The sequence below is a fragment of the Pyrgilauda ruficollis genome, unplaced genomic scaffold (genome assembly GCF_017590135.1).
Source record: "Pyrgilauda ruficollis isolate IOZ18807 unplaced genomic scaffold, ASM1759013v1 scaffold113, whole genome shotgun sequence".
In the NCBI taxonomy this organism is placed as follows: Eukaryota; Metazoa; Chordata; class Aves; order Passeriformes; family Passeridae; genus Pyrgilauda; species Pyrgilauda ruficollis.
This window is the reverse complement of record NW_024509544.1, coordinates 1170664-1198193: the sequence shown is the minus strand read 5'-3', so window position 1 is coordinate 1198193 and position 27530 is coordinate 1170664. Positions and strand designations below refer to the sequence as shown.

The following is a 27530-nucleotide window of genomic DNA, read 5'->3' as shown; positions in this document are numbered from 1 at the left end:
CACGGTGACATGTGTTTATTGCAGACAGGGGTGGGGGGTGGGCAACCGGACAAGGCGATGGCCGGGGACCCCCAGCCCGCACAGCCCAGGGTGGGGGGCTGGTGGGAAGCTGTGAGAGCCAGGCTGGGCTTGCTGGGGCCTCCCCTCCCAGGCAGTCCCCACTCTCAGACCCCTAAGTACCATGCCAGGGAAACCCGTATGTTTCAGGGGCTCCTGCCCAGCTGCTGGCCATGAGGGGTGGGCCTGTAGCCCCCCCAAACGCCAGGGCTACGGGGAGCACCCCTGCTGCTCCCTGACACAGGGGGTGCAAACCCCAGGGGATGGCTGTGGTCTCTGCCCGCTCCCAGGTGTCCTCACAACCCTCCAGTGAGGAGGTGAAGGAGGGGGAAGCCAGGAAAAGCCCCCCCCGGGGCTGGGCAGAGGGCAGGGGCAGCACAGCCCCCTGGGGATACCCTGGAGTGGGGCTGGTGAGAGGATTAGGGGGTGCCAGGTGGGCAGGGTGCTGGCAGAGGCAGGCAGGGGCAGGCTTCCCCATCCCCACTGCCCATCCCCAGCACCCATCTCCACCTGTGAGGGGCAAAGCTGCCCAGTGCTAGGGCAGGGAGAGCTCCACATCCCCAGAAACCCCAGAAGCAGTATCCTCCTCCACCAAAAACAGTAATTATGTCACCCAACGCGACCCAACACGCTCCCTCTATTCCAGAAAAACACGGAGCACCGGCAGCTCGAGGTGAGGGGAGGGGAGAGGAGGGGAGGAGAGGGGTCCTGGTGCCCGGGTTGCCGTGGTGACAGGATGTAAATCTGCCCACTTCCTCAGGCTTCCCCACACAGCACGGATGGGTGCCGGCAGCGTGGATCAGTGAGTCCCGGGCACTGGCGCTGGGTGTGAGGATCCTGGTGGGCATCCAGGGGCCGGGAGGTCGCCTCTCCCTGCTTTATTTTTCAGTTGTTTTTGCCACTGTCAAAACTGGACGGCGCCGGGGGAGATGTTGAACATGGAGGGGTCGAATTTCTGGCCGCGGAACGGCGAGCCCTCGGTGTCCCAGCCCTTCTTTAACATCTCATGCACCTTCTGCAAAGAGGCCGCAGCTTCCGTCAGCCCGGGGCGAGACCACGCTGCTCCCCACAGCCCTGCTCTGCCCTGCAGCTCATCCCACAGGCCTTGGGGCTGCGTGACCACCTGACCCATGGGAAGGGGTGTGGGCAGCAGTCCCCCTTCCTCCCTGGCTGGCAGTGGTCATTGCCAAGGGCACACAGCACTTCTGTGCCTGGGAAAGGGCGGACAGCACCCAGGGCAGCACCAGGCAGCGCCATGTGGGTCCAGCCCTGAGCAGGGCCAGCTTGGGAGAAGGGCAGGGATGTGGGGCCCATCCCTGGTACAGGGGGTCTGGGCTTACAGGCACCTGCCAGGGTGCCAGGAAGGGGAAGACAGGAGTGCATGGCAAAAGACTGACCAGCAGAACCTCACCCCCCAAATGTTAGTGTGGGGGGACACATGAGGAGGAGCTCTGAGATGGAGCAGAGCCATGGGGCCCCTTCTCCTGGGGATGGGACCCTTGAAAGGCAGGTGGGTGGGCCAGGCTGGGCTGGTGGCACAAGGTAGCCAGCACCTACCAGCTCATGGCTCTGGGGCTTGCCCTGCAGCTTCTGGTGGTAGTCAAAGGTGAGGCGATCCAGCACGGCATGCTCCTCCTCGTCCACCGTGGCCATGGAGCGCTCCTTGTTGATCTTGTCAATGTCGATCTGCTCCTCGCCCTCCAGGATGGCATTCCACCAGTACTCATCCCCCTTGTTCAGGCTGATCTGGGGACAAGGTGTGGGTCAGCGAAGGGGGAGAGGAGCCCCTGTCCTGCCCAGGAGGTGGTACCCCTGCCCACCTCACAGCTCCGTGGCAGGGATGCAGAGCTCTGACAGCAGTGTGGCGCTTGCCCACGAGTGGAAGTCAAGCTCATACTAAGCCTCACAGCTGGCAGAGGGGGAGGGATGCTTGTGCCTCCCTCCCTCAGCAGCCAAAGGCTTTGCACAACCCTGCTGTGGGCCCCCACAGCCCCAGCTCAAGCCCTGAGGAGGAAATCTCAGCCCACGCTACGGCTCTAAGACAGGACCAGTGTCCCCAGCAGTGCCTGCCAGGGGGTGACACTGGCCTGGGGCCACACGGCTGACACAGCAGCAGTGACAGAGGCCAGGACTGTCGGATGAGGAGGCTGTGTCCAGTGCAGTGTGGGGCCAGGGCTCCTGCTGTGGCAGTGCAGCCATCTTGCCTTTCCTAACCTAGAGGGAACCTCAGCCTCCCCTGGCTCTGGCTGGGTGGGTGGCAGCATGGGTGGCAAAGGAGGCAAGGACATCACCTGCTGCCCTGTGCCACCCCTGCTGACTGCCAGCACTGCTGCTCCCCGTGGCACCACAGCTCAGCAGCAGCCCTGGAGGGATGGACAAGGACAGGGATGTCTCCCTGCTCCAGCCAACATCCTCACTGGGAAAAGCCTCCTGCTGTAGTCACAGGCATCCTGATGGCAGTGCCATGGACAGAGCTGGCTGGGCAGCAGGGCTGTGCTGGGCCAGCATGGGCCATCCTGCAACAGGAACTCCAACTTGCTTTTAGCTTTTCCAGGAAGAGTGGGCTGCTTCCTCCCATGTTATTTTAGCACTAATCCCAACAGCAGGGCAGATTTATGGCATTCGTCGGCCCCTGCAAAATCATCAATAAAGGCAGACAATACAATTTGCTCAAACCTCCCAGGAAGCTCAATAGCTCCGGAGGGGAGAACACGGACAGCCATTCCTGTTACGGAGCCAAGCTTCTCTGTGGTGTGAAGAAAAGGAACCAATTAATACAGGAGGGGGTGGCTGGGGTTTAATCCTTCTGGGAGAGCAGAGCCGGTAAAATATTCCAGCTTGGGGAAGGCGTTAGTTTTTCCAGCTAGACAGGCATGCTTGTTCTCTTTTTAATTGCACAGTTCCACTTTGGAGGGGAGGGAGAGCCACTGAGGGTTTGCTCCTGGGCTTCCCAACCCTGGGTGGGCAGGTGGGGGAGTGGAGGAGCCCCCAGAACGTCACCCTAAGGCAGAAAGCAAAGGGAGGGGCGGCAGTCCAGACTGTCCACCCTTGCAGCAGGAGCACCCTTCAGGCTCCTCAGGTTTGGAACATGAGGGAGTAACCCTGTGGTGCTGCTGGCAAGCTGTGAACTTCCCCAGCTCTGCCTGGTGGCTCCCAATGGGGTAAAAGCCCAGCTGGGTCTTTTGGGGTACACAAGGAGGCAGGAACAGCCTCTGCAACAGCGACCTGAGGAGAGGGAGGCTTGCAGGAGGCATACCCCCCTGCTGTATCTGAGGCAGTGTCCTCGTGCCACAGCCAGTGCCCAAGACATGAGCTCTCAGCCACTCCGGGATGGGCCGTTCCCTGGAAAAACACCAGGGTAATGATGGAGTGCAAGGAGGATTGCTGCAGGAACAATGGGACACTCGGCAGGAGAGACCCTCCAGCAGGTGACAGGCATCACTGGCATGGACACAGCATCACGTCCCATCTGCACACCCCACTGGGAAGGTCACAACCCCTCACTGTCGGTGCTGGGCTTCACAGTCGCACAAGGTTTCCTCTTTGATGCCAAATACCTTGTCAAACCTGGAGAGATGCTGCCAAGGGGTGTAAGTAGGTCTTGGGAGGACAACCTCTACCTGCTGGCTTTCCTGTTGGAACCACAGCAGCCAAAGTCACCTCCAAAGTCACTGTGAGGTGTTTAGGGGGACAGAGGAGGCAGCAATGCCATTCTCAGCAGTAGGGGAGGGCAGGGCTGAGCACCACTGAACTGCATCCCCTCAGCCTCATGGCTCACACGATGGCAAGCAAGACTGCAATAAATGTTCAAGGCAGGACTTGCTGACAAAAGCCCAAGCGTGGAAAACAAAGGCTGAGAGGAAGAGAAAAAGAGAAGGAATGGGAGAAAAATCCTCCACAACGAAAATAATACCAAAAGGAGTTGTGCACAACACCCAGTGGGGATTGCTAAAAACAGCGAGGTTATTTTAATCTCACTTTCAACAAGCAAGCGGGTGTGACAGAGACGGGAGAGCACAGGGATGACACCCAGGACCAGGGTAGCGTGCAGCATGCCACAGGCAGGGACACGATCCTGGGACACAATCCTGAGCAGGGGGAATGGACAGGCCCCCACCCCACGTCACCAGAGCACTGAGGAACAATGCCAGCTGGATTCTGCTGCCGTGCACACGGGTGTGCCAAAGGATGAGATGAGAAACATGTTGGTGTCAGGCTGGGCTCCAGCTGGGAGAGCTCCATGGAGCAGGAGGCGGAAGGCAGAGTGGTCTCTGAATGCTGGTGAGGGGAGTTCTGGGGCTGCTGGAGTGCCAGTGACATAATGAAGATGATATATGAATAAGAGCACCGGGCAGGATGGGGGAAGCAGAACCAGGATGGGTTGTAAGGCAAAAAAATCTTCCCAGGATAAGAGCTGGAGGAGAAGGGAGTCTGCTCGTGGCACGCCCATGGATGGCATCTCAGAAGGGAGCCAGGAGGAGGCCAGGGAGGCTGAGGACAGTGAAAAAGCTGTTACTGCAGCCACCTGAATAATCTGGGGATCTTGATGGTCCCTGACATGTACTGCAAGAGGACACAGGACTCAACAGCCTCTCTGCACGGAACTGAGACCTTTTCAGACAGACAGGACCAAGAAAGAGAGATTCCACCTCCTTGGCACCAAGACCCAAGTTCTGCTGCAGGGATCACCTCAATTCACAGACCATGAACATGCAGCATGGACAGGGCCACCAAGGTGTCCCAAGAAGTCCCCAAGGCAGGCAGGATCTCCTTGGACGCCAGCACTGGTACTGGGTGAGTTCAGCTTTGGCTACATCCACACCCTGCCAGAGAATGCCACCCCTGGTCCCACAGGGAGGGCAGGTGGCACCTTACAGCATCTTGCAGGAGGGGGACAGCCCAACTGCTGCATTTGGAGCTCACGGAGAGCAATGCACAAACTGGGGCACAGACAGGGTCCACACACCCCATAAGCTCCAAATAAACCCCAAAGGCCCCATCCAGGCACTGAATGAAGCAATGCATTGCCACAGGGTGGGTGTCCCCTGATGAATGAATCGGGAGGAGGCGCAAACCACTCCTGGCTACTCAGCACACGGAAAAAGGAGATGCTCTTGGGCGAGGATTACTCACTCTGCTCCAGTTACCTTACAATTCTTCAAGCGAGATCTCATCCCACCATCAATATGCTGGCAGCCAGCTGGAGATCCTCACAAGCCTGGGCTCGTGCTATTCGAGGCAAGACCCAGCTCTGGGCTTGGGGGTGAAGGGCGCACTCTGCTCCCCACGCTGCCCATGGCCACTCCAGGAGGCACCCAGCCTCGCTCCACCCGCGCCATTCCCAGCCTCTGACGGGTGCTGGAGAGACACTGCCTCCCTTGCTGATGCTGGGAACACCCACCAGGGACTTCCAGACTTCCATCCACACCGTGGAGCAGCCACCCATTGGGCCACCTCCTCTTCAACGGGTTTATGCCTTTCCAGGATTGTTTCTTTGTCCCAGATAAGCTAATTTTCAAGATTTTTATGAATATTTACAAAATGCAGGTTAAGGATGTCACTATCACATCCCTTCAATGGCCTAGCAGCATTGGAGAAGCTCCTCTCCCTTGCAGGGACCTCACTCAACCCTTTGGCACCAGCCTGTTAGTCAAGGTACATCCCTGCGGATCAGCAGGGGTCGAGTGGCACTGTGCAGCCTCCCCAGACACCATGCACAGGATTCCTGACTGACAGCACATTTCCACTCCATTTCCACTGTCAGGGCTTGGATTTGGGTGCTCATCTGCTGCCACTCTTGTGCCATAGGGAGAAAGGCTTAGAGCCAGCTCACTCCCTCCCAGGAGCCAGCATGTGTCCCCTCCTGGGTCTCACAACAGCTTTGGGACTCCTGAAACTCTCCTGGAAAAGCCTCTGGGTGGAAAAGAATAGGGCAAAGATGGTCACAGGTAGCAAAATCCTGCTCCTAGCACAATCCTGGCCCCCAAAGTGGCACATAAACTTTGGAAACTGTTTGACACTCAAGATCCCAGAATCCCAGGGTGAACTCCTGCAGCAGCTCCAGCTGTGAACACAGCTGAACTCACACCCTCAGCCTGAACATCTGGAGCGCTTCAGAAATGAGGCTTGGGGCTGGGAACCCACCAATAATACACAGCTGGACATCAGCTGCCCTCAGACCTCCTCAACAGGGATGATCTGGGACAACAGGCACACAGCAAACCACAGGCCTGCTGTGGCAGAGGAGCCACAGTGTCCACCTCAAACAGGGCAAGTAGGAATCCCATGACAGGACAGGAAGGAATGGTGGGGAACAGGCACCTGCCAAGATGGTCAGAGTGGGGCCAGGAGAATTGGCAGGCAGAGTCAGCAAGGGCAGGTGTGCAGGACCAGCACTGCAGTGCAGAGCCCCGTGCTGGGACTGAGGACAGGGACCACCCTCAAGTGACAGCTGTGCTGTCCCGTCAGCTGGAGCTGGGGACCCCTTTGCCCAGCCTGACAGTCGTGCTGCCCAGCCCACACCCTGACAGGCAAGTCAGGAGCAGGAGGCAAGGGCAGCATGAGCCAGACGTTGGACAGGCAAAGGCAGACACATCTAGAGCAGGCTCAAACTTCCAGCTGCTCCAGTTTCCTAGGTTAAGCATGGCAGAGCTGCGAGCCAAGGAGACACAGCTGGTGTGGACCACCCTTACCAAAATACACTTGCCAGGCTCCAGGCTCCAGAGGGAACTCTCCGTGTTGATCTTGTGGGTGAGCTTCCCTTCCATGAGGACGTGTTGGCTGCTTCCCTCCAGCACTGCTACACGAATTGCACCACTGCTGATATCCACAGACACCTGGAAACAAAGACAGACACAATAACCCCAAAGGCTCCTGCTTCCCTTCTCACTCTGCAAGCTGGGGTCTGGGGTCAAGTGCACTTGCAGGGGATGAGAGAGAGAAGAGCTTCCAGCCCTGCCTGTAGCAGCAGGGTGAGAATCCTGCTGTTCTCTCATAGCAAAAAGCGACAGTTTGGAGGAGAGAGGGAACATCTTCAGGGAAGGAAAAGCAGTACAGCCCTGCAACTGGGGGGACCCCTGAAGGTTCAAGGCAGCTGGTTCTACCCCATGCCTCAGTTTCCCCTCAAAGAAGACTAGTAATGCTACAGGCCTCCAAACAGCATTCAAAGGCTGGACATCTACTCGCTGTGAGAGAGCTCTTTAGGGGTGTGCTGTCACTGTGACAAGCTGGGCACGAGTGTGTGTGATCCTGGTAGCTGAGCAGGGGCTGACAGTGTATGGGTTCCTACCCTAGGGCTGCAGCAGGTCATCCCCTATTTGCTGCACCATGCTGAAATTCGCTCCTTGGCTCTGCTTCTGCTGCTGGAGCCAGCACTGGGCTCAGCCCAGGCCTCCCATCGGGTGTGTGAGGAGGGGCCTCCTGTGTGCAGGAGGAATGCTGCAGCACGCTTTCCTGGCTCCCTGCTACAGGGGCAGCTCCGTCCCCAGGAACGGGGCCAGCTCCCGCCCACAGCAGCCATATGGGGAACCCTGCTCCGACCTGCCATGCAGGTGACACGGCTGTCCCCTGGGGAGACAGAGGCAGGCTGTGAGAGGCACGCAGTACCCTTGGTCTCTGTAGAGACCATATGTTCTCTCTTGTCCCCTCCAGCCCTGAGGTGCCGCCAGCAGAGCCCGTGCCAAGCCAGGGGATGTAGGGAGGACCTGGCTGGGAAGGGGCAGGTTTGTGGCCCCCAGCGCTGGCCCGAGAGGAGGAGACTGCAGTGAGATTTGCCTGCATTCTCTCCCAGAGTTCCCCCAGATCTTCCTCCTGCTCTGCAGATCTCATTTGAAATGTTATTACATTATCCATTACCTAGGAGACTTCCAGCAGCTCACTAGCTCCACGCAGGCAGAAGACAGGCAGAGCTGCTCCAGCCAGGCGGGGCACGGCGGCTGTGTGTGACTGATGTCACCAGGGCACAGCCCCCAGCCTGCTGTGTGCTCCGGCAGGAGCAGGGCAGGCCCAGCACACACTGCACAGCCTGGCGTGGGACTGAGCTCCAGTGGCAGCTGGGAGCAGGACCCTGCTCACAGGGGATCGGGGAAGGGACGTGAGGATGGCAGAGGACGGCAGGCTGTCAGCTGGCATGTGGCTGTGGCCAGCCTCTGCAAGAGCAGCTGCCCTGGGATGAAAACACCTCCAGAGGAGGTGCTCCCTCCATGGAGCAGCTCCCTCCAGCCCAGTGCTGAACCTCACTGCAGAGAGGAGCCATGGGGATGAGGCTCTGCCCCCCACCACCACCATCTGCTCAGGTTCCTGGGAGCAGGGACAGAGCTACTGAAGCTGGGCTCTCAGCACGGTACAGAGCCTGCCCAGAAAGCACCAAGGGGAAAAAGGCAAGGTGACTCCTAAGCTGGAGACATGGAAAGCACAGGTCTGTGGCAGGCATCATGTCTGTGGGTTCTGCATGGACAAGAACAACCAAATGTGAGAGGGTTTTATTCACAGGTGGCTGCACAGGTTATCTGGTGGGGCCAAGGGACACCTTTTATGTAGCTCTGGGACCAGCAGTGCATTGGGAGTGGGAGCAGAGAAACCCAAACAGAAGAAATACAGTCTGGAAAGACTTCACCTGGCCACTTTACTGTGCAAGTAGACAACACGAGAAGCAATTGCAACAGCTGCTTCTACCTGCACCTAGCAAGAAGGTCCCACACAGCACACCAGCCCCCCAGGAGTAGGGACAGGGACAGCACATGCCCTGCTGGAGAGCCCTGCCCCTCCGTGCATGGAGGGACATGTCCGAGGGGACTCACATGTGCACAAGGACTGTGGACAGCCCACACCTGGGGGAAGGCCAAGAGCAACCCACAGTGCTCTGGCAGCTCTGAAGCTTCTTGTCCCTCCCCCTGTGCTCCCTGTGAGCACCTCTGCTCCCCAGAACACCTGGCTGCCCCCAGGGAAAGCTGGCTCTCGTTTGTGTGCTGTGGCCTTCTCACCACAGTGATTTCTGTGCACTCTGCACACCCACGCAGCTCAAACAAGCAAATACAAACTCAGAGAGGAATCGAGCTTGTCTCCTTTTGAGTTCAGCAGAGAGAGGCCTGGAGTCATCATCTCCATCTGAGTGCTCAGATCCTCGGGCCTCTGTTGTGCCCACAGCAGATCAGAGAGGGGGGGAGCATGGAGGAAGATGCTCTCACCCAATCAATCACCCATTCCTGCTCCAAGGACACCTGAGCTCCATACAAGGAAACCTTAAGCTTACCAGAGCAAAATGTGCCATAGCAACAGCCTGAAACCCAAAAAGTGTCATAAGGAAGACTGTGAGCAGTATTAGATTTGGGTGCACTCTAAGCCCAGGGACCAAATGGGAAAATTTTTAATCTTGCCTTGACAGGCAGAAGCCAAAAACCTGGTAATTTTTTCAAAATATGAAGTTGCCTGAATGCAAGAGAATGTTGCTCTTGTGCAAGTACCCATGAACAACATGTCCAAAGTACATGGAGCTTCTAAATTGCTCTGAGTCCTTCTGCTCTGGCCCAAGACCCAGCCTGTCTGTTCTCATTCCCCCAAGGCTGGGAATACACAGAATCATTTGGAAATGGAAACTCGGCTGCCAAGAGGAGCCCCAAGATGGACAGATGAACAAAACACCAAAAAAAGAGTGCAAGGAGAAGGGAAGTCCAGCATGTGAACAACCAACTGCTTCAAGAGGCAGCGTGGGCAAGTACTGGGCAAGGGTAGGCAGAGCCATGCCATGGGCACTGCCATGGGCAGGGGGTGTCTTGAAGCCCCTCTGCCCCCTCTGAGGTGCAGGGACTCTTCCACAGTGATGGCACCTTCTTGAACCAAGGAAAGGTCAGGAAACCATATCCTGTCTCCACTGCTGTGAGCTCCTGCAGGCTCCTGAACCTCTCATGGCCAAGGATGGAGCAGGCAGAGCCCTGTGCGGGGTTTTTGGCAAGAACACAACTTCCCTGGCATGGAGGAAACTTCCCTAGTCAGGGAGAGGAATCGTGATCAAAGTTTGAGGCGGAGGGATGGAATATCCATCTGGACACCCCAGAATCCTTTCAAGAAACAGTCTGGGTTTGCTTTAGAGACCCACTGGGAGAGATGCATCTTCCTGGCACCCTGCTGTGCCTGTGACAGCCGTGTGCCCCCTCACCCCTCTGGCCCGGGCTGCTGCTGCTGCTGCCAGTGACATTCCTTGGCATGCTGAGGAGCTGTGTAGGCTGAAGCCAGTGACAAACTCCAGCGTGCTCCTTTCAGCCACCCTGGAAGCAGAGGAGAGCAGGAGGTGGGGGAGCACAGGCTTCCCAAATGGAAAAGTACAGAGGGAAGGGCAGCACTTGGGAAAGAGCTCTCAGTCCAACCAAGGCCAGCCATGGGCACACTCCTTCTGGGTCCCCGACCAGGAGGGAACAGAAGTGGTGCAGGAAAAACAATGTGACCACAAGCAGAAAAGGGAAGTTCCTGCCTGAGCCAAAGAGAGAGGCAGACCTCTCTGTGCAGGAAGCCAGCCAGGGGGAGGGGCTGGCCCGCAGCCTCCACCCCAGGCCGGCTCCCTTCCATCTAGAGCAGGTCAAGCCACACAGGGGCTGTGCCTGATCCAGCTCCCCAGTGCCAGAGGAGCCGTTCCAGCAGCTCCTGTTCCAAACAGAAGGCAGAAGACACTCAGAGCCAGAGGAACAACTGAGGAAGGGCATCCATCCCCAGCCAGGCTCTGAAACACACGTGTGAGCATGCAGGTAGTGGAAGCAGAAAGAAAAAGCACAGAAAAGGTGAGGCAGTGACAGGAAACCTAGCTGAGATGCAGCAGAGGACACTGCAGCACAACAGGAACACGGACAGGCTGTGATCTCAGTCCTCACCAGACTCACACTGTGGAATAAGGCACAACCACATCTTGGTCCTTCAATACAAAACACAGCCTCCCAGGAAAGCTGTGCACCCCAATGGAAATGCTAAAGAGATGCCACTCACATCACTTTACCTGTTTGCCTTTGACAATGTGCTTGGGCACAGGCACTTTAATTTCCAGGTCACTGTAGTCTTGGGACCAGGTGTAATTCTCTCGCACAGCTCCATTGTAGCTGTCAGGGTTGGTCTGGAACTGCTCCTGTCTCCTGGTGGGGGGAGAAAGGGGAGACAGGTTAAATGTCAGGAAAATCAGAGCCTGGAGAGAGCAGGAAGCCTGAGAACAGGATGCAAGAAACCACAAGGGAGGGCATAGCCTCTGCTTGGTCCTCCTACAGCATCTCAAGGGTGGGTTCCTGCCCAGTCTCTCCTCCACTGCTGGCTCTGTGGAAGGCAGCAGGTCCAAGTAAGCAGCCACAGGACAGAGGGACCCCAGCCACCCTGCCCACTGTGGGTGATCCATAGTTCCATCTCCACAGTCTGCTGCAGCAGCAGTCAGGAGGCTGAAAGGACAACTGGGTGAGACACACGATGGTTTGGCTGCCCAAAAGGTGCAGAGTCGGCCCCCAGTGGGCCCAAGGTGCCTTCCTGGCCAACTCTGCTCCAGGGCAGAGTTCCTTGTTCCCTCCACTTCCCATCACAGCTGGAGCAGGGACACTGGCACGTGTTGGGTGTGAGCTGTCCCCCAAGTCACTGTCATGGCTGCAGAGGTGGTGGCCTGTGGTTGTAACCTGAAAACACAGCACTGGTTCTCCTCACCCTGATTTTAACATTTGGGAGAAGCACCAGCTGTTATGAGCAGGGCAATTGTTCACATGGAGGTGATGGAGGTGATGGAGCTGGGGCCCAGGATGCCTCAAGAGCCATCCCAGGGTGCCTGGACATCACTCTGAGCACAACACTGCCCCTTCCACCTGTGGAAATGCCAGAAAAGCTGAGGAGATGCCTGCAGGGGTAAGATGGAGTTTATCAGATCGATAAGCAATAATCAATACAGTGTTTCCAGCCAAGAAAGGAGATCACCTATAGCCCTTTAAACTGCTGGGCTGGGGAGCTATTCCACTGAACCCTCACAGAGAGGGCTTTCAAATAAAATCAAATCTCTTCTAAAGATAGCTGTGGTGCTAACAAAAGGCAGAGTTATTTTAAAATGTTTTGATACCCACCTAGGCTTCAATGTAGAGCTGGATAAACATGGGGCTCAGGGACTTACATAAAGGGGGGGCTGGAGAAGAGCAGCCCCAGGGCACAGAGAGCCCTGGGGAGCCTATGTTCCTGTGCCCCACTGCCTTCCTGGCACCCCCACTCTGGGGGGCCCTCACTAGTATGGGGTGGGGCTGGCTCCAGCAGCACAGTGCCCTGAGGGTTATGTAAGAGCCATCTATTTAAATTAAATTAGGCTGTAAGACAGCCGGAGGGGGCTGTAACAGTGGCTGCGCACACCTCCCCATTTTTTTTCCTCCGTGGTTTCACCGGGTGCACCAAGGGCTCCACCTGCCCAGCTCCACCTGTGCACTGGGTGCTTCTGATCCGCTCCCAGGCACCGAAGGCTCTGCTGGGACTGGCGGCGTTCACAGGCTCCCAGCCTCAGCTGGCCATTTCAGGGGGCATCGCATCATTTTTCGGGCATGTTGGCCTTGCCTGGCAGTCGCCCATTGGGTGCCCATTGCCATGGAAACAGGGTTGGCATGGCAGCAGCACCGGGCTGGTGCGTTGGCTCCAGCTGTCGCTTCCCAGCCGCCCCCGGATTGTAGGAGTCAGGCAGGCTGGAGGGCGAGAAGCCGATGGTGCAGCGACCAGGGGCTGTGGTGACAGGGTCTGCAGGGCCAGGGCTCACCCCCGTGGGAAGCAAACGTGCAGGGGCACGGCCCCAGGCACTGTCTCATGTGTCCCCTGGTCCCCACCTAGGAACAGCCCCGTGGGGGCACCCAGCTCGGCTGTCAAGGCACAGCTGTCTCAGAGACCACCCTGCATCAGCCCCCGGCAGGGAGGAGGCTCTGTGTGCAGCCCGGGACAGCCTGGCTGGTTAAATGCCCTCACTAGATGTTTACCCATGCTGTGGCATCTGCCCAGGCACGGCACAGCTTCGTGGGACTCCTTCCCTCCACCCCAGCTTGGCCACAAGGCCACACGGTGAACCAGAGGACAAGTCTGACCAGATTTTAAACCCAGCTGGGTTTTTTTTCCTTCTAAGAGAGTGTTTCCTTCTAAGCAGTGTGGGCCACTTTCTGTTCTTCTGTGACCTTCAGGGGCAGCAGCATGGAGGGGGTTTTGACACCCCACAGTCATTCCTGCACCACCCTTCAGTTCCCTGCAGCCTCTCTCCATGAGAAGCCCAGTTTTCTGGCCAAGGCAGAGCTCCTCCCAAACCTGCCAGCAAGTCACCTGGAGGAAGCTGGGAATTTCCATTCCAGCAATCACAAAAGAACCAGACAAGAACCATCAAACACCTGTTTCCCCTGGCCTGTTCCCCTCCCAGCCTCTCCTGGGAAAAACTCAACAGGGAGCAGGAGGAGGCAGTGGCCTTGTGCCCAGCCAAGGCTTGTGAGACCAGATGCAGATCATCAAAGATGGGAGAAATCCACTGGTACAAAGGCACACACGGTGAGATGCCAGCTGCAAATGCCACACAGGCTCAGCATGGATAAATACAGCAATCCCTCACTGCCACAAAGCCACCAGGTCTGCCCTGGATGTGCCTTTTCCTCCTCAGGAGAAGAGCACCGGGGCAGGGCAGATCCCAGCCAGGCAGTTCTGGATGTTTTAGCCCCACTCAGAGATTACCAAACACAATCTCACTGTCTCTGAGGGCACGAGTGGACTCACCAGCCCCACAGCCAGTGTTAGCTGTGCAACAGGGAAACTGAGGCAGGCCTTGCTCTGCAGGGACTTTGTCCAGTGTCTCTCTGCACAGCACAGGGACTGCACAGGTGACAGCAGCCTTACTCCCAGCCCAAGTGTCTGTCCTTCTCCAGAGCTGCTACTGTGCCAAAACTGGAGCACAGCCAGTTGAAGGAGGGACGTGTCACTGCCACCTCTGCCACCACGTGCAGCTCACTGGACAAGCTCAGCCCCACTGCCTCGGCCCTGCAGCCCCTCATCCAGCTTTAGGGGGAGAAGTTCCCCCTTGTGCCTAAACCTCCCTCCAGCCATGGCTGCTTGTCCTGGGGATGTGAGTTCCACTGCCATCACTTCTCCACTCCTCTCCTCCCCAACAAACAGTCCAAATCCCTCCAGATGTTTGCCAAGACACCACCAACCTCTGCTTCAGCTCTGTTTCCAATGTTAAAAATGGGCTTTGTACCCCTGAACAGGATCACTGGAGGACTCACGAAGCCTGGATAATTTCACTGCCAGTGTAACTGCCAGCTCTGGAGCCATGGAGGATCCAGGGTGGTGAAGGCAGGCCGCAGCCTTGTTAGGCACTGCTGACAAACGGCTGACAGCTCTACCACCTCCTGGAGCAACTCTTCCTTTCCTGGACGTTTTCCAACCAGATCTCTGCCTGGTCCAACTGTGCTTAGCACACACCAGTGGCACTCCAGAATTGGACCCTGCTCCTTGGCTGGGAGGCAGCTTCCCTCACCGTTCACAGGAGACAGCTCTGGCTCACAGCAGGCTGGGCCAAGCCATGCCACCACGCTGGAGGTGGCTCTCCTGGCCAAAGGCATCTGTCACGTTGTCTCAAGAGCACTCTGTGCAGCGGGTGAGAGAACCTCTGCACCAACATCACAGTTCCTGCTCCCATCCCCAGACCCAGAAGCTGAAGAGAGAGGTCAGGTGCAGCCCACAGCGTGGGTTGGGTGGTGATTGTCCCAGCAGAATGGCTGCTCCTGGAGCGATGGTCACTCACCAGACTGCCTGAATGCCTGCTGGGCCGGGGCAGCTGGTGGCAGGACTGAGGGGAGGGAGGGTGACAAAGCACCAGCTTTTAAACCCAAGGGTTTGGCACTGCGTGCACTTGGCTGCCGGGTGGTGGGGATGGTGGGGGTGGGTCTATGTGTTCTGTCTTGTTCTATTTTTGCTCGCAATGTGTCATTTTGGGGGAGGTGAAACCTTTAACAATGCACCGTCGAGAAGCAGCCGATCTGTTTCCCACTCCTCAGAGCCACATGGCGCAGCCGCTGCGCTGTCCCTGGAGCCACTCCCTCCCTACACACGGCGAGACCCTCAGCAGCCACGCAAGGGGACAAGGCTCCCTGAGAGGTGGCGGTGCTGTCCCCGTGGGCATGCTGGATGTCTGAGGATTGAGCTGGATGTCGAGCCCCATACAGAGATTTCTGGGCATTTCTTACTCCGGGATTCCCAGCTCCGTGGGTTGGTGACGCACGATGAGCTGAGCAATGTGGAAATGGCAGCAGCAATCCTCGCTCTGTGGACAGTCAGCTGAACACGTTTCTGTCCTTGGAGCTCAACAGCTGCAGCACCAACTCTGTCAACACAGTGCTGGACACAAACGAAGAGCAGGAACCAAACACACCAAAGGATCTGGCTGGTTGAGCTGAGAAGAAGCAGGGCAGCTCACCGAGTTCCTCTTCACTGAGGAGTTTTGGTGCAAGCATGCAAAAGTTGAGGAAAAGACAAAAGTGCCTCAAGCTACAGGAAGGTCTGTGCACCCCAAAAAGCTGCTACCAAGCTTCAGCCAAAGCTAAAAAAAAACAGCTTCTAGGATGATTTTGAAGAGGGTAAAGTGTGCCCTCTGCTCCTCAGGGCTCCAGTGTGGGTGCTGTAGCAACAGGTAGGGAAGCCAGAGGTTTAACCTCATCAGAAAGCTGCATTCCCAAAGCTGCAGGGACCGTGTGCACGGAAAATCCCAGCTTTGCACTCCTTCTGCAAGCAAGCTGCAAAGGAGCCTCCCCCCCCACCTCCAGATTTAACATCTTTTGGCATCAAAACATCAGGACAGTTGCACTTTCTGTCTCTGGGTTCTGCCTGGGAAGTGCCAGGGTAGGAAAACGTAGACTGCAGCTCCCAGACCTTCGCTGGGGTCCAGGAGGCACCCAGGGCTCCACAAAGGCTTCTTTGTACCAGCACTTCAACTTAGGAGGGTTCTGGCACAGCACTAAGCAAGCTGAATGCCAAATCCCTTCCTTTACAGTTCAAGTCACACTGCAGTCAATAAGCTTCAGGATCCACTCTGATCCCCTGTGATCCATCTCTGACACTCCTTGTCCAGCAGCAAGCTCCAGCCCTGAGCAGCAGTGGTCCAGGGCCCTCCCAGTCCTCAGGATTTCTTCCAGTCCAAGTGTGTTTGGTCTGCTGGAGAACCACCCAAATCCAGTTTTGGAAAGTCTTCTTCAATCCCAAAGTGGGCAGAAGTCTGTCAACAGTTCCCCATAGCCCATTATCCCTGGGGTCCTCAGCACACACCTCCAGGACTGCACTGTGCAGTTTGGTGATCCTGCTCTCAAAAACAGAAAGTGAAAAATGCAAACCAGTGCATTCCCCCTCACTCTGAAACCTGAGGCACAGCCCAGCCAGGAAGTGCAGCCCAGGCTCAAGCCTGCAGTGCCCACCATCAGCCTTACAAGGATCACAGAATCATGGAATTATTTCAGTTGGAAAAACCCTCTGAGACCATCAAGTCCAATTGTGTCCCCAGACCATCAAGACCACCACTAACTCACGTACACAAGTGCCAAATCTGCACGTTTGTTAAACTCCCCAGGGATAAGTACTCCATCATTGCCCTGGGCAGCCTGTGCCAGGGCTGGGCAGCCCTTTCCATGAAGGAATCTTTCCAATATCCAACCCAAACCTCCCCTGGCACAACTTGAGGCTGTTTCCTTTTGTGCAGTCCCTTGTTGTCTAGGAGCAGAGCCAGATCCCCACCTGGCTCCATGCTCCTGTCAGACAGCTGTCAAGAGTAAGAAGGTTCCCCCTGATCCTCCTTTTCTCCAGGATAAGCCCCTCCAGCTCTCTCAGCTGCTCCTCCTATGACTTGTACTCCACAGAGTACAGTTCCTTCAGGAAGCCTCAGAGCTTCAACTTACCACCAGGATGGGACCAACAACCAAAATTCAAGCCCATCAAGACACATTCCCCTAGATGCCATTGTGTCACCAAGCTCGGGTGACACAGTGGGAAGGGGTCAAGGCTCCTGGGTGCTAGGTGCCCCAGACACCACCCACACGATGCCTTTGCTGCTGTACCCAGCAGCCAACCAACAAATCCACCCACCTCCTCTGCACGTGGAGCCCCCACCAGCCCCACCGAGATGCTCTGCCCCCCTCCCTGCTGGGGGACAGCCTTGCTCTTTTCCAAGCTTGCTCACTCCAGGAGAGCTTTTAGCCTTCCCTTTTGCGTCCCGAGTTATTTACAGAGCTGTTCCACAGCGCCAGCTTACTGACATCAGGCAAGTGGAAATGCCACCACCGGCTCGCACAAGAGTGCTGGAGTGCCAGCACCAGGGGGCTAAATTTCACTGCTGCTGGGATATTTAGGTCAAGGACAGCAGGACATGCCACTGCCTGGAAAAGACCCCTGGGATCTTCATTGTTTGCACAGAGCTTATACAACCTTGGGCTTCGGAGATCTCCTGAGAGAGAGACCTACACGCAGCCAGCCAGGCTGCCCTGGGAAACAGGGAGAAGGCCAAAGGAAGCCAGTGGGACTGAGCTGTGGGAATGGAGGACAAGGTGGCCTCAGACCCCTGCACCACCAACATAACCTGGCCCAATCCAGGTAGTTTCCCACGTTAGGCCCCTTTTGGTGAACACTGCAATATTAAACCAAGCATACAGTGATTGCTTTTTTACCTAAGAATTGGGTACATGCTGTCCCTTGGTTTCCAGCCCTGGGATTTTCTGCTTGTTGAGAGAAAAATTTATAGGTTTTAATTTAGTTATTTTTGGTCCCAGGACCTAATTTTGGAGCTCAGTACCTTGGTAGGGCAACCAAAAGCCTTGGCAGATCAGTGCAGCACAGGGAAGCTGGCACTCTGCTGCTGATCTCAGCTACCCAACCGGAGGGGCCTGGTTCTCCATGAGAACACTGGAAAATTGGACCCTGACTGTTCCTCATCATCTGCAAAAGGCCTGAGTGACAAGGGCTGCGCCAGAAAGGGCTAAGGGATTTCACCCTCAGCTCAAGTGTTTCAGCCCTTTGAAAGGAGGCTTCCTGAGCAGTTAAGCTCCCACCACCATGGGAGAAAGCATATGGATTAAAATAATTCTCCCAGCAGGAATGGCTTCTCTCCATTGCAAGAAAGACTCCACTTAGCAAAGATGACTTAAGTTAGATTTCCCTGCTTCCCTCAGCATTACTTGGATACATTCCTCCCAGAAACCAAACACAAGAGCACTGTGAGTGCAGTGCTGCAGACCCTGAGGGCCAAAGACAAGGACACGCTGGTGTGTGTCAGCAGAAGTCTCACCAACACAGAGCTCCTGTGAAGCTGTTGCTCCCACCTGAGAACACTGCCAGCATTGGAGAGAGCTGGGAAGGGAGGAAAAGGGGTTGGAGTGATGTCACTTTACTGTGAGAGGTACCATGTGGCTGGGAGAGGATTTCCTGGCCTCGCTGCAAAAGCAGAACAGCCAAGGAGAAAAGAAACACCAATGGGTCCACATACAAGCATGGGGATGGCCCTCAGAACACTGGAGAATCGTGCAGGAGCACAAGGATGCTCAAGTGAGAAACAAGCATGGAAATGATGACCCTTCAGCCCAAAAACAGACTAAAAGAGGGAAATGGACATGATAGAAAAACCCCACAGAGGGCAGAGAAGGGGACTGGGGACCCACTCAATGCCACTTCACCTGCACAAACAGCCCCACATGGCAGCGCTGCACAGCAGGGACCTGCTGCAGGATGCTGTTGCAGAGTCCCCCAGCATGGGAGGGCTGAAATTCAGAAAGAAAAGGGAAAATAATCCCCCCAAAGGGCTGAAGGACCAAGTGCTTAGAAAGCCACTGAGCCACTATGTATCAGGGTAGGGTGAAAGCACAGAGAAAGTATCACTGCACTGCTCATTCTGTTCTTCTCCTCTTCCCCCAGCATCTGCTGCTGATGGAGACAGGATATGGGGCCAGATGGAGCTCGGCTGTATCAGGTCAGGCCGTTCTCTGAGCTCTGTCTGACTCCTGCTCATGACAGGCCTTGGCCGTGCTGGAGGAATTCCCTGTGCACAGCCCCACGTGCATAAGAGGAATCGGAACCAGGACAGATTCTCCTTAAATATGGATCAAGATCAACTCCTTTCTAGGTCAGGCTGGAAAAACAGCACGGACTCCGAGGTGAGCTCATCAGGAAAGTCCATAGGGGCAGTGGGGAAGGAAACCAGTTTAACTGGCTTCTGGTCTGGACAGTCCCAGACAAAACTGCTGAGCACCTAAGGGTTCCCCTCCCTTCTGAATGGAAAAGGCTTGAGAGGGGAAACCTTGGGACAACACAGTCTCTGAGCCAAACAAAACCAGCCTTGACTTTAGCAGCAACAGCTCCTCTTCATAGCCCTGCTCCTCCACAGAGGGTGACCAGCAGTGAAATTCCTGTCCTCGGCACCTCAAGGAGGATGCAGCCATGCCAGGAAGCCCATCCTGCAGGCACCTCACAACAAAATGCCATCTGGGCTTCCAGCAAAGCCAAGCCGTTGCTAAGTTGAGTTAGATTCACACAGGCGCCTCATGGAAATTTCCCAGAGCACTGCTGTGTCATCTCAAGGATGCTCCCAGCGCGGCTCACAAAGGGTTAACTCCAGGTCGCCAGGGGCTCTGGGAATGGGAGTGCTGGGTCTCAGGAGAGAGCTGGAATGCTAAGAGTCAGCTCACCAGTTCAATCCAGCCAGCAAGCCACTGAGTACCCCAGGGATTTTTGTAGGTCAGTGCTGAGCCCCATCACCACAGGGACGGCAGAGCAGTGCCAGGGACACCAGACTGGTGGGGGGCTCACCTGGACCAGGTGAGTGGGGCACTCAGTGTGGCCAGGCTCTGCTGCTCAGCAGCAGCCTGTCTGCCCCTTCCTTGGCACACTGTGTGCATGGGGTGAGTGGAGCCCTTTCCCCAGTCACAGAGTCCAGAACACTTGAAGGGTCTCCTCCAAGTGGGGAGCCATGAAGAGCCCCCTCGTCACCTCAGCCCACCTCTCTTGCTGCCTCTTTCCTCACCAGAGCACAGAAGATGAATGGCTGAGGCCACAGAGACCCCGGGGTTTCATTCTGCCCTGCATGTTGCTGTGTCCAGCAGCAGCCAAAGGCTTCCTCAGGAACGAGGCACTGGCATATCCTGCTGGGCCCACCTGGCACGGTGTTCCGTGCCCCAGTGGCCCTGCTTCCAGCCCTGGCTGTGCTGTCCACACCCAAAGATCCTCCTCTCAGAGACATCACCTGCCCAGATGATCTCCAAGGTACAGACCAGAGCTGCCCCATCCTGAGCACACCTGGCTGGAGCACCTGGGAGAGACACAAAAGCTGGAGGGAGAAACACATGAAGGTGAGACATTCACCATCATGCACAGGCTTCCAGAACTGCCCTTCCCAGCCTCCTGCACTACCTCCTGCCCATACACAGAGTAAGAGAAGGGACTCACAGGACAGGGGGATGAGAGCTTCTCCCCCAGTTCACACTGGGAGAAAGCAAGGAGCAGAGGGAAGCCAGGAACCAAAGTCATAAAGCACAAGCACAGGCCGGGCTGCGCAGTGCCACACGTGGGCTGCCAGGCTCTATTTTAAATGCTGTGTGGCAAATATATGCAGGATGGAATCCAAGCTGGGGGAAGGGGAGGGTGCTGGGCAGCAGAGGTGTTCAAAATTAGGAGCTGAGCTCAGGCAAGGATGGCTTCTGGGAGCAGATGGGGGAAGAGCCAGAGCTGGGACTGTGCAGCTGCAACGCGAGGAAGAACAGCCCCGTGGTGAGGTGTGAGGAAGGCTGTGCCCTGCTACCCTCCTAGCAAGGCAGGGACTGCAAGAGAGCTGCAACAACTGGGGTAGCTGCAAGAAGAGCCTGGCTTCTTCTGTGGCACAGAGACCTCTGTCCCAGCTCCTGGCACGAGAGTCACCCCAAAGACACCTCAGTCCTCGGTGTATTTACAGCAGCTGCTGCCGGGTGATCTGGCACAGCAACATGCAGGGCAGCAAAGAGGAATTGATTCACCTGCCTTTCCCAAGTGGGGAAGGTGAGGGAGTTGGGGAGACCTGGCAGAGCCCCAGACTGAGCCCTGAAAACCTCCACACCTGCAAAACAGGCTTGATTCATCTGGATCGACCCTGAAAAAGCTGCTACCATCTCCCTGTGCTTCGTAAGATGTTCCCAACCAACACCCCAGCATGCGGGCGCAGCGCGAGGCTCTGATGGGAGCTGGCAGATCTGGGATGGTACCTGCCCTACATTTCCAGAGCCGTCAGGTTGACAGAATGAGCAAGTTTTTATATAGATTCTAGTGGCAGCGGTTTTCTTCACCAGCGGCTGGAGGGGCGGGGGGAAGGAAAGGAGATGGAAAATATTTTTGTTTAAGCTCTTTTCTGCATTCCTGCTGCCAGAGTTGTGCATTACTCATGCGCCCCTCGTACCCAGGCTGGTAGCTCTGGGTTTTGCTCAGAAGGAAGGGGCTGTGGAGAATTAAGCAGTTGGTTAAATTATTAATAGTCTGTCGGGGGGTGCCCGCCCGGCCCCCACTGCCTTTCCGGGGGCTCCAGTGCCCCCCAGAGGCATTGAAACCAACTACAGCGCCCTGACAGACCCGCGGGCTCCTCTGCCCTACTTCAAACCCGCAGACACCCCACTCTCCTGGCCTGGAAACCACCAGACTCCTGCCACTGGGACGGGGCCTGCTGCACCTGGCCTCACCCACCACGAGTCTGAACTGGGCAGGCACTGGGGGCTGCAGGTGTTCCACCCCACCGGCGAGTGTGGGGTGGTGGGAGCAGTAAGAGAAGAGGGAGAAGAGCCCATTGGGGAGGGCAGAAGTTACAGAGGCAGCTCTGTGCAGCAGAAGGCACCTTCTATTCGTGGCAGCACCCAGGGGAGAGCTGCCACGCATGGCTTGGTGCTCAATGCCACGGCTGCAGGCTGTGAAACAGCACCTGAGTGTCTGAGGTCTGACAGGGGCCAAGCTGCAGCAGTGCCAGGACACACTCAGAGGGTGGCGCATGCAAGGGTTGAGTTTTAACCAGGCTCTCACCAGACACAGCAGAAACCATCCCTCTTGGCTCCACCACACTTGCTGTCAGACCAATCCTGCTCTCACACGAGCCCCCACCTTCCTTCCTGATCCCTCCAGTTTCCTTCCTGCAGCCCTGACATTTGTTTCAAGCAGCTGAACTCTCCTCACATCAGCTGCTGCCCCACAACCAAAGTCCTGAGGTGAAACTCCTCGGGGCAAACCACAGCAAACGTGGCCCGCACAGGGACACGAGCAGCTGGCACTCAGCCCAGCCCAGCTCCCTCTGCTCACAGCTTCACTGGGGCTCCAACCTCTCCCTCTCTTCTCCACTGGGAGAAAGCTGGGCTGGACACACCCAGGCTTCTCTGTGCACTCTGGCACTTGCAATTTTGCTTGCTAATTTTGACTTGCTAATTTTGCTCAGGGATCGGGGTCAGACTGGCAGCCCCAGGGACAATCCACCTTTACCAAGGGAGCTCCAGCACACGCATTGCAGATGATTTAATTTTTGCCTTCTGGCTTATCTTTATGCCGTGGGATACACATCAGTTACACATAAGTCCTTTCTCCTCCTCCCACTGGGCCATGTGACTCCCCAGGCAACTTGCTGGTCCCCTTTCCCCCTCCCCTAATGGTGCCCACCCCAAGGCTCTCCTCCAACACGGCCTCCAGCCAAGGCTGCAGACCCTGACTCCACCATTGTCCTAGAATAATGGAATCATGGAATACCCTGAGCTGGAAGGCACCCACGAGGATCACTGAGTCCAGCTCCTGCCCTTGCACAGGACAACCTCAACAATGCCACCATTTGCCCGAGAGCATTGTCCAAATGCTCCTTGAGCTCTGGCAGCCTTGAAGCCGTGACCATGGAGCCTGTTTGAGTGCCCAACCATCTCCCGAGGAAAGAACCAAACCTCTCCACTCCTGCCACTTATCATTCCACTGTTCCCCAGATTTTGTTCCCCAGACTGTCCTTTCCATATGCCAAGGCATATGGAATATGCCCCAAAGTCTGAGCTCTGAATTCTCTCTGCCCCTCAGGGGCATCAGCCATCCCAGTCCTTACAGGATTTGGGGTTCTTCCAGGGGTCCACTTCTTCTGGCAGCTTGCTCTTCCCAAAGACATGTCCAAAACTGGCTGGGAGGAGGGATCACCAGCCCAAGCTTCCCTCTCACCAAGCACCAGTGGGACAGCAGGACAAGGCACAGCAAAGCCCCACATATGGTCAGGACCGTGGTGGTGATCAGAGAGGGTCAGCACAGCCATCACAAGGCTCTGACCACAGAACACACCAGGGAGGGGAGCAGGAGATGGAATCTGCTCAGCCAGCTCACAGCAAAGCTCCCCCGACCTGGTCAGCAAAGAAACACAGGAGTTTGAACCTCAGTGAGGCATCAGGGCCCTGAGTAAGGGCTGGGCTGCTCTGACTTGGCTCAGATCAAGGTGATGCCAGGGAAGGATGAGTGAAGCCTGTCCAGGACCTGCATTCAGGTACACGGTTCAGAGAGGCCATGCTGGCCCTCCACAGCTCACACCTTGCTGCTCAGCAGAGCCAGACTGCAAGTGCCCCAGGAGCTGTGGAAGGACTTTGACACAAAGACATTTCTGCACAAATGGAGGCTGCTTGGCACTGCTGGAAAGCCACCAAGCCCAGCTAAAGAGAAAACTCTGCAGCACTTGCTTGATCTTCAAAGCTGGCCCTGCTCTGAGCCAAGGGCTGGGCCAGAGAGCTCCAGAGGGCTCCAAACTCCTTTGGCTGCTGCAGGCCCCTGTCACACAGGCAGTTCTGCCAGCACCACCTCACAGGTACTGCAGGTACCTGTGCACACTCCCATCACCAACTCCCAGGTGTTGTAGGTACCTGTGCACACTCCCAGGTGTTGCAGGTACCTGTGCACACTCCCAGGTGTTGCAGGTACCTGTGCACACTCCCATACGGCTTCTGGGATGTCTCCCAGCATGCCAGGGAGTCCAGCACTAACAAAAAGGTTGCAGGCTGGTGCCAGGATTTCCTCGTGAGCCTTAGCAGGTGCCAGAAAAGGGACAGTGCACACCATAACCAGTTTGTGGAGGAGCTGCATGGCCCAGCCCGGCTTTGTTGGGCCATGTACAGGATATGCCACTTCCCCTGCTCAGAGCAGAGTGGGAAACCCTGAACCACCCACAGGACAACAACTGCTGCCCTCCTGTGGGGAGTCACACAACGCCTGCAAGGGAAATCCTCACAGCCTCCTGAAGGGCTGAGTGCCTGCAGAGGAAGGCCAAAACCCAAAAAGGGCTGTGCAGGGAACAGTGGATACCCTGCCCACGGTTTTGCCTCCCCTCCCCAGGAGCACGAAGAAAGTGAGAGACCCTTACGTGGGCAGCTCTGCGGGGGCAGCAGCCCCTGGAGGCTCCACTGACTCTGGGCTGGGGGCTGCAGCACCCTGGGCTGCAGCTGATTCCTGCGTGCCCGCAGCTTCCCCGGCATCTGCGGCTGGGATGTGCTCCGTTGTCTCCACCTCAATCTCCTGAGCTGCAGGACACAGCTTCACCCTCTCAGCGGCTGCAGCTGCCTCCTCCTCCTCCTCCTTCTTCCTCAGCTTGGCCTCCAGCTCGCGGCGCCTCTTCTCGTCGTCCTGCCTGGCCATGCGTTCAAACACCCGGAATGCCTGCCAGGGAAAGAGCACGGCCAGTCAGCAGCACCCCAGCTCTGCCACACCAGCAAAGGAGCAGCACCACACCCTTGGGCACCTGCTGCTTCCTGCCCTTCCTCTCTGCACCACGCACCTGCCCCGAGCTGCTCCAGTCACCACAAAAACAGCTGATGACTCTCAATGGCTGCGTCAGGCGTACCTCAGAAAGGCCTGGGAGCATTTTGGAATTGTTTCTAGGATTGTGTTCTCAGCCAACCTCAGCCCAGCCTGGGAAGAGGGCTGGTTACTCCAGGGAAAAGCAGAGTGGTGAGATTCAGCTCTAGGCTGGGAGGGGGCTCCAAGAAAGCTCCTCCTTGCCCCACATTGCAGGGCTCACCCAGAGACCATCTGCAAGCCTGAACTCAGACAAAGTCTCCAGCAGGCAAGCAGGATGAGCTGCCCCAGGAGAAGCTGCAGGACAGCTGAGTTGGCACTGGCTGTGCCCAAACAGACAGGTGCAGGAGAAGATGTGATCCCAGGAGATGCAATCCTACCCCTCACCTTGGCCTCCAGCCAAGCCTGTCCAGTGCAGGCTGCAGGTCAGACGTGAAGCCCACAGCTGCAGCGAGGGGTGATGGCCACTCACACCCTGCATCCTCTTCCTCAACGGGCTGCCACCCCACTGCCAGGCTCTGGCACTCTAAACATGCTCCAAAAAGTGTGCAAGCAGCCAACACAGCCCTCCTTCACTTCCCAGGAATGTTTTGGAGACAGATTTAGTGCTTCCAGCAGTGGACTGGCACAGCTGCCCCATTTGAGTCTTGCCCAGGAAGGGCAGGACAAAAGACACGGCCCAGGGAGGGCTCCTGCCAGCACAGTCACAACAGGACAGGAGCCACTCACCCCACTGTCCTCCCCACGCAGCGAGCACAGGGCAGGGCGTGGCAGAGGTGAGTACCTGCGTGGATCACACAAAACAACACCTCACAACTGTGTCAGCTGCAGCTGAGCGAGGATGAGGAGGAACGAGCCCCTTCCACACTGTCCCCACCCTCTGGGTACCTCCGGTGGCAGCCACGAGGCCGCCCTAACGCCTTCCCATGGCAGGAACGCTGCAGCTCCTGCATTGTGCCCAGCGCCAAAGCTCTCGAGGGGACACCGGACAGGAAGCCGAGCTCGGGCAAGCTCCGAGCTGATGTCACAGCCCGGCTCTTCCCACCCGGGTCTCGCCTGCCTCTGGTGTTCCTCATCTTCTTACGCGGCTGGCGCTTTCCCCCGCTTCAAGGGGCCTCTCCTGCCTTCCTCTGCGCTCCTCCAGGCCGCGCCGGTGCCCCGGGGCTGCTGCGCTGCCCCCCCGCTCCGCCCGGTGCTAACCCCGCCGCCGGCGCTACACGAACACCGCCCAGCCGGGGAGACACGGCCCATGCGGCTCGGCCCCGCGGCAGCGACAGCCCCGGCCGCCGGCGAGGCCAGGCCGCGCCATCCCCCCGGGCCCCGCCGGTACCTGCAGGGCCATGGCCTGCGCCGCGCCGGGCGGGAAGCCCAGGCGGTCCCCGGGCCGCAGAAGGAGCCGATAGAAGTCGGTCTTGCGGTAGAGGAAGCCGAAGAGGATGCGCAGGAACTCCTCCACGTTGCCGACATGCTGCAGGATGCCCAGCAGCGCCTGGTCGTACATGTCAGTGAGCGCGGCCTCCATGGCGGCCCGGGGCCCGCTGTCACGGCAACGGGTTCGGCCGCACTTCCGGTCCGCCCGGAACCCGCCTCGCGCACTTCTATTCCGGCCGCCCGGGAGGCCCCTCCCGCCCGCCGAGCGTTCCAAGGCCCTCCCGGCCCCCCGGTGGCTCCGCTGCGGCCTCCAGGCGCCTCCCGGCAGCAGCAGCGGACGCCCAGACCCCGCGCCCGCGCGTCCCCGGTGTCCCACTGCCCGGACCCTCCGTGTTCCCCGTGCCCCGGCCTCCCCCTCCCCTCGCCATTCCCCGCTCTGCCCCGCGGGGGGCGGCTGCCGCTCCCGCTCCGCGCCTGCAGGTGGCGCCCGAGCCACGCCCGCGCCGCTCGGGGGCGGGGACAGGGCCGGGCGCGGCACCGGAGGCGGAACCGGAAGCGGCAGCGGGAACGGAAGCGGAAGCGGCTCCGGCGGCCCCCGGGAGCTGCGTTCGGGGCTGGGGGAGCTGCCGAGCCATCCTCGCTCCGGCCCCGCTCTCTGGCGCGGTGACCCCGGGCCGCTCCTCAGCTGTGCACGCAGCTCCTGGGGCGCGCCGTGCCAGAGCTCCCCACGCCAGCAGCGATCCCATCGGCTGCGCCCCTTGGCCGGCTCGGTCGGGGCTGCGGCCCTGCAGTGACCCCGCGCTGCAGCGTCCCCTGCCAGCCCCCTCTCGGTGCCGTGCCCGGAGGGTGCCAGCCCTTTGTCCCCGGTCGCACGAGGTCGGTCAGGCAGGAGCTGCCCCGGGTCACTCGTGCCCTGCCCGGCCCTCAGCAGAGCTCCCAGGAGGAGCTGTTCCCTCATCTCCCCAGGCGAGGGGCTGAGCTGGCAGTTCCCAGAGCCTAGGCATTTCTTTTCAGTCACAGAAAAGAAATCCCGGTCATTCAGTCATTATTCTTCAGGCATAGATCCTGTTCACGAGCATTTTAATGTCTGTAGTAACACTGGAACAGCATACTTGGCTATGTGCTGCGTTTACAACCCTGCAGATGATTTTCAGGTTATTTACAAGTTTAGCAGAGGGTAGCCCTCAGCAGAGCTCCCAGGAGGAGCTGTTCCCTCATCTCCCCAGGCGAGGGGCTGAGCTGGCACTTCCCAGAGCCTACATATTTATTTTCAGCCACAGAAAAGAAATCCCAGTCATTCTTCAGGCATA

General features: G+C 57.6%; 1 protein-coding gene across 1 annotated transcript; it reads right to left on the bottom strand.

The window, feature by feature from the left end:
• On the bottom strand, window positions 1-27193 carry NUDCD3 (NudC domain containing 3). The gene is made up of 6 exons (XM_041478225.1): window positions 26180-27193; window positions 24419-24711; window positions 11039-11171; window positions 6750-6893; window positions 1615-1803; window positions 1-1072 (listed from the first exon to the last, which is right to left on the bottom strand). Exons 1-6 carry the CDS (start codon window positions 27176-27178, stop codon window positions 962-964), a joined length of 1869 nt encoding a protein of 622 aa, XP_041334159.1. The 5' UTR covers window positions 27179-27193; the 3' UTR covers window positions 1-961.
• Window positions 27194-27530: the final 337 nt, after the last annotated feature.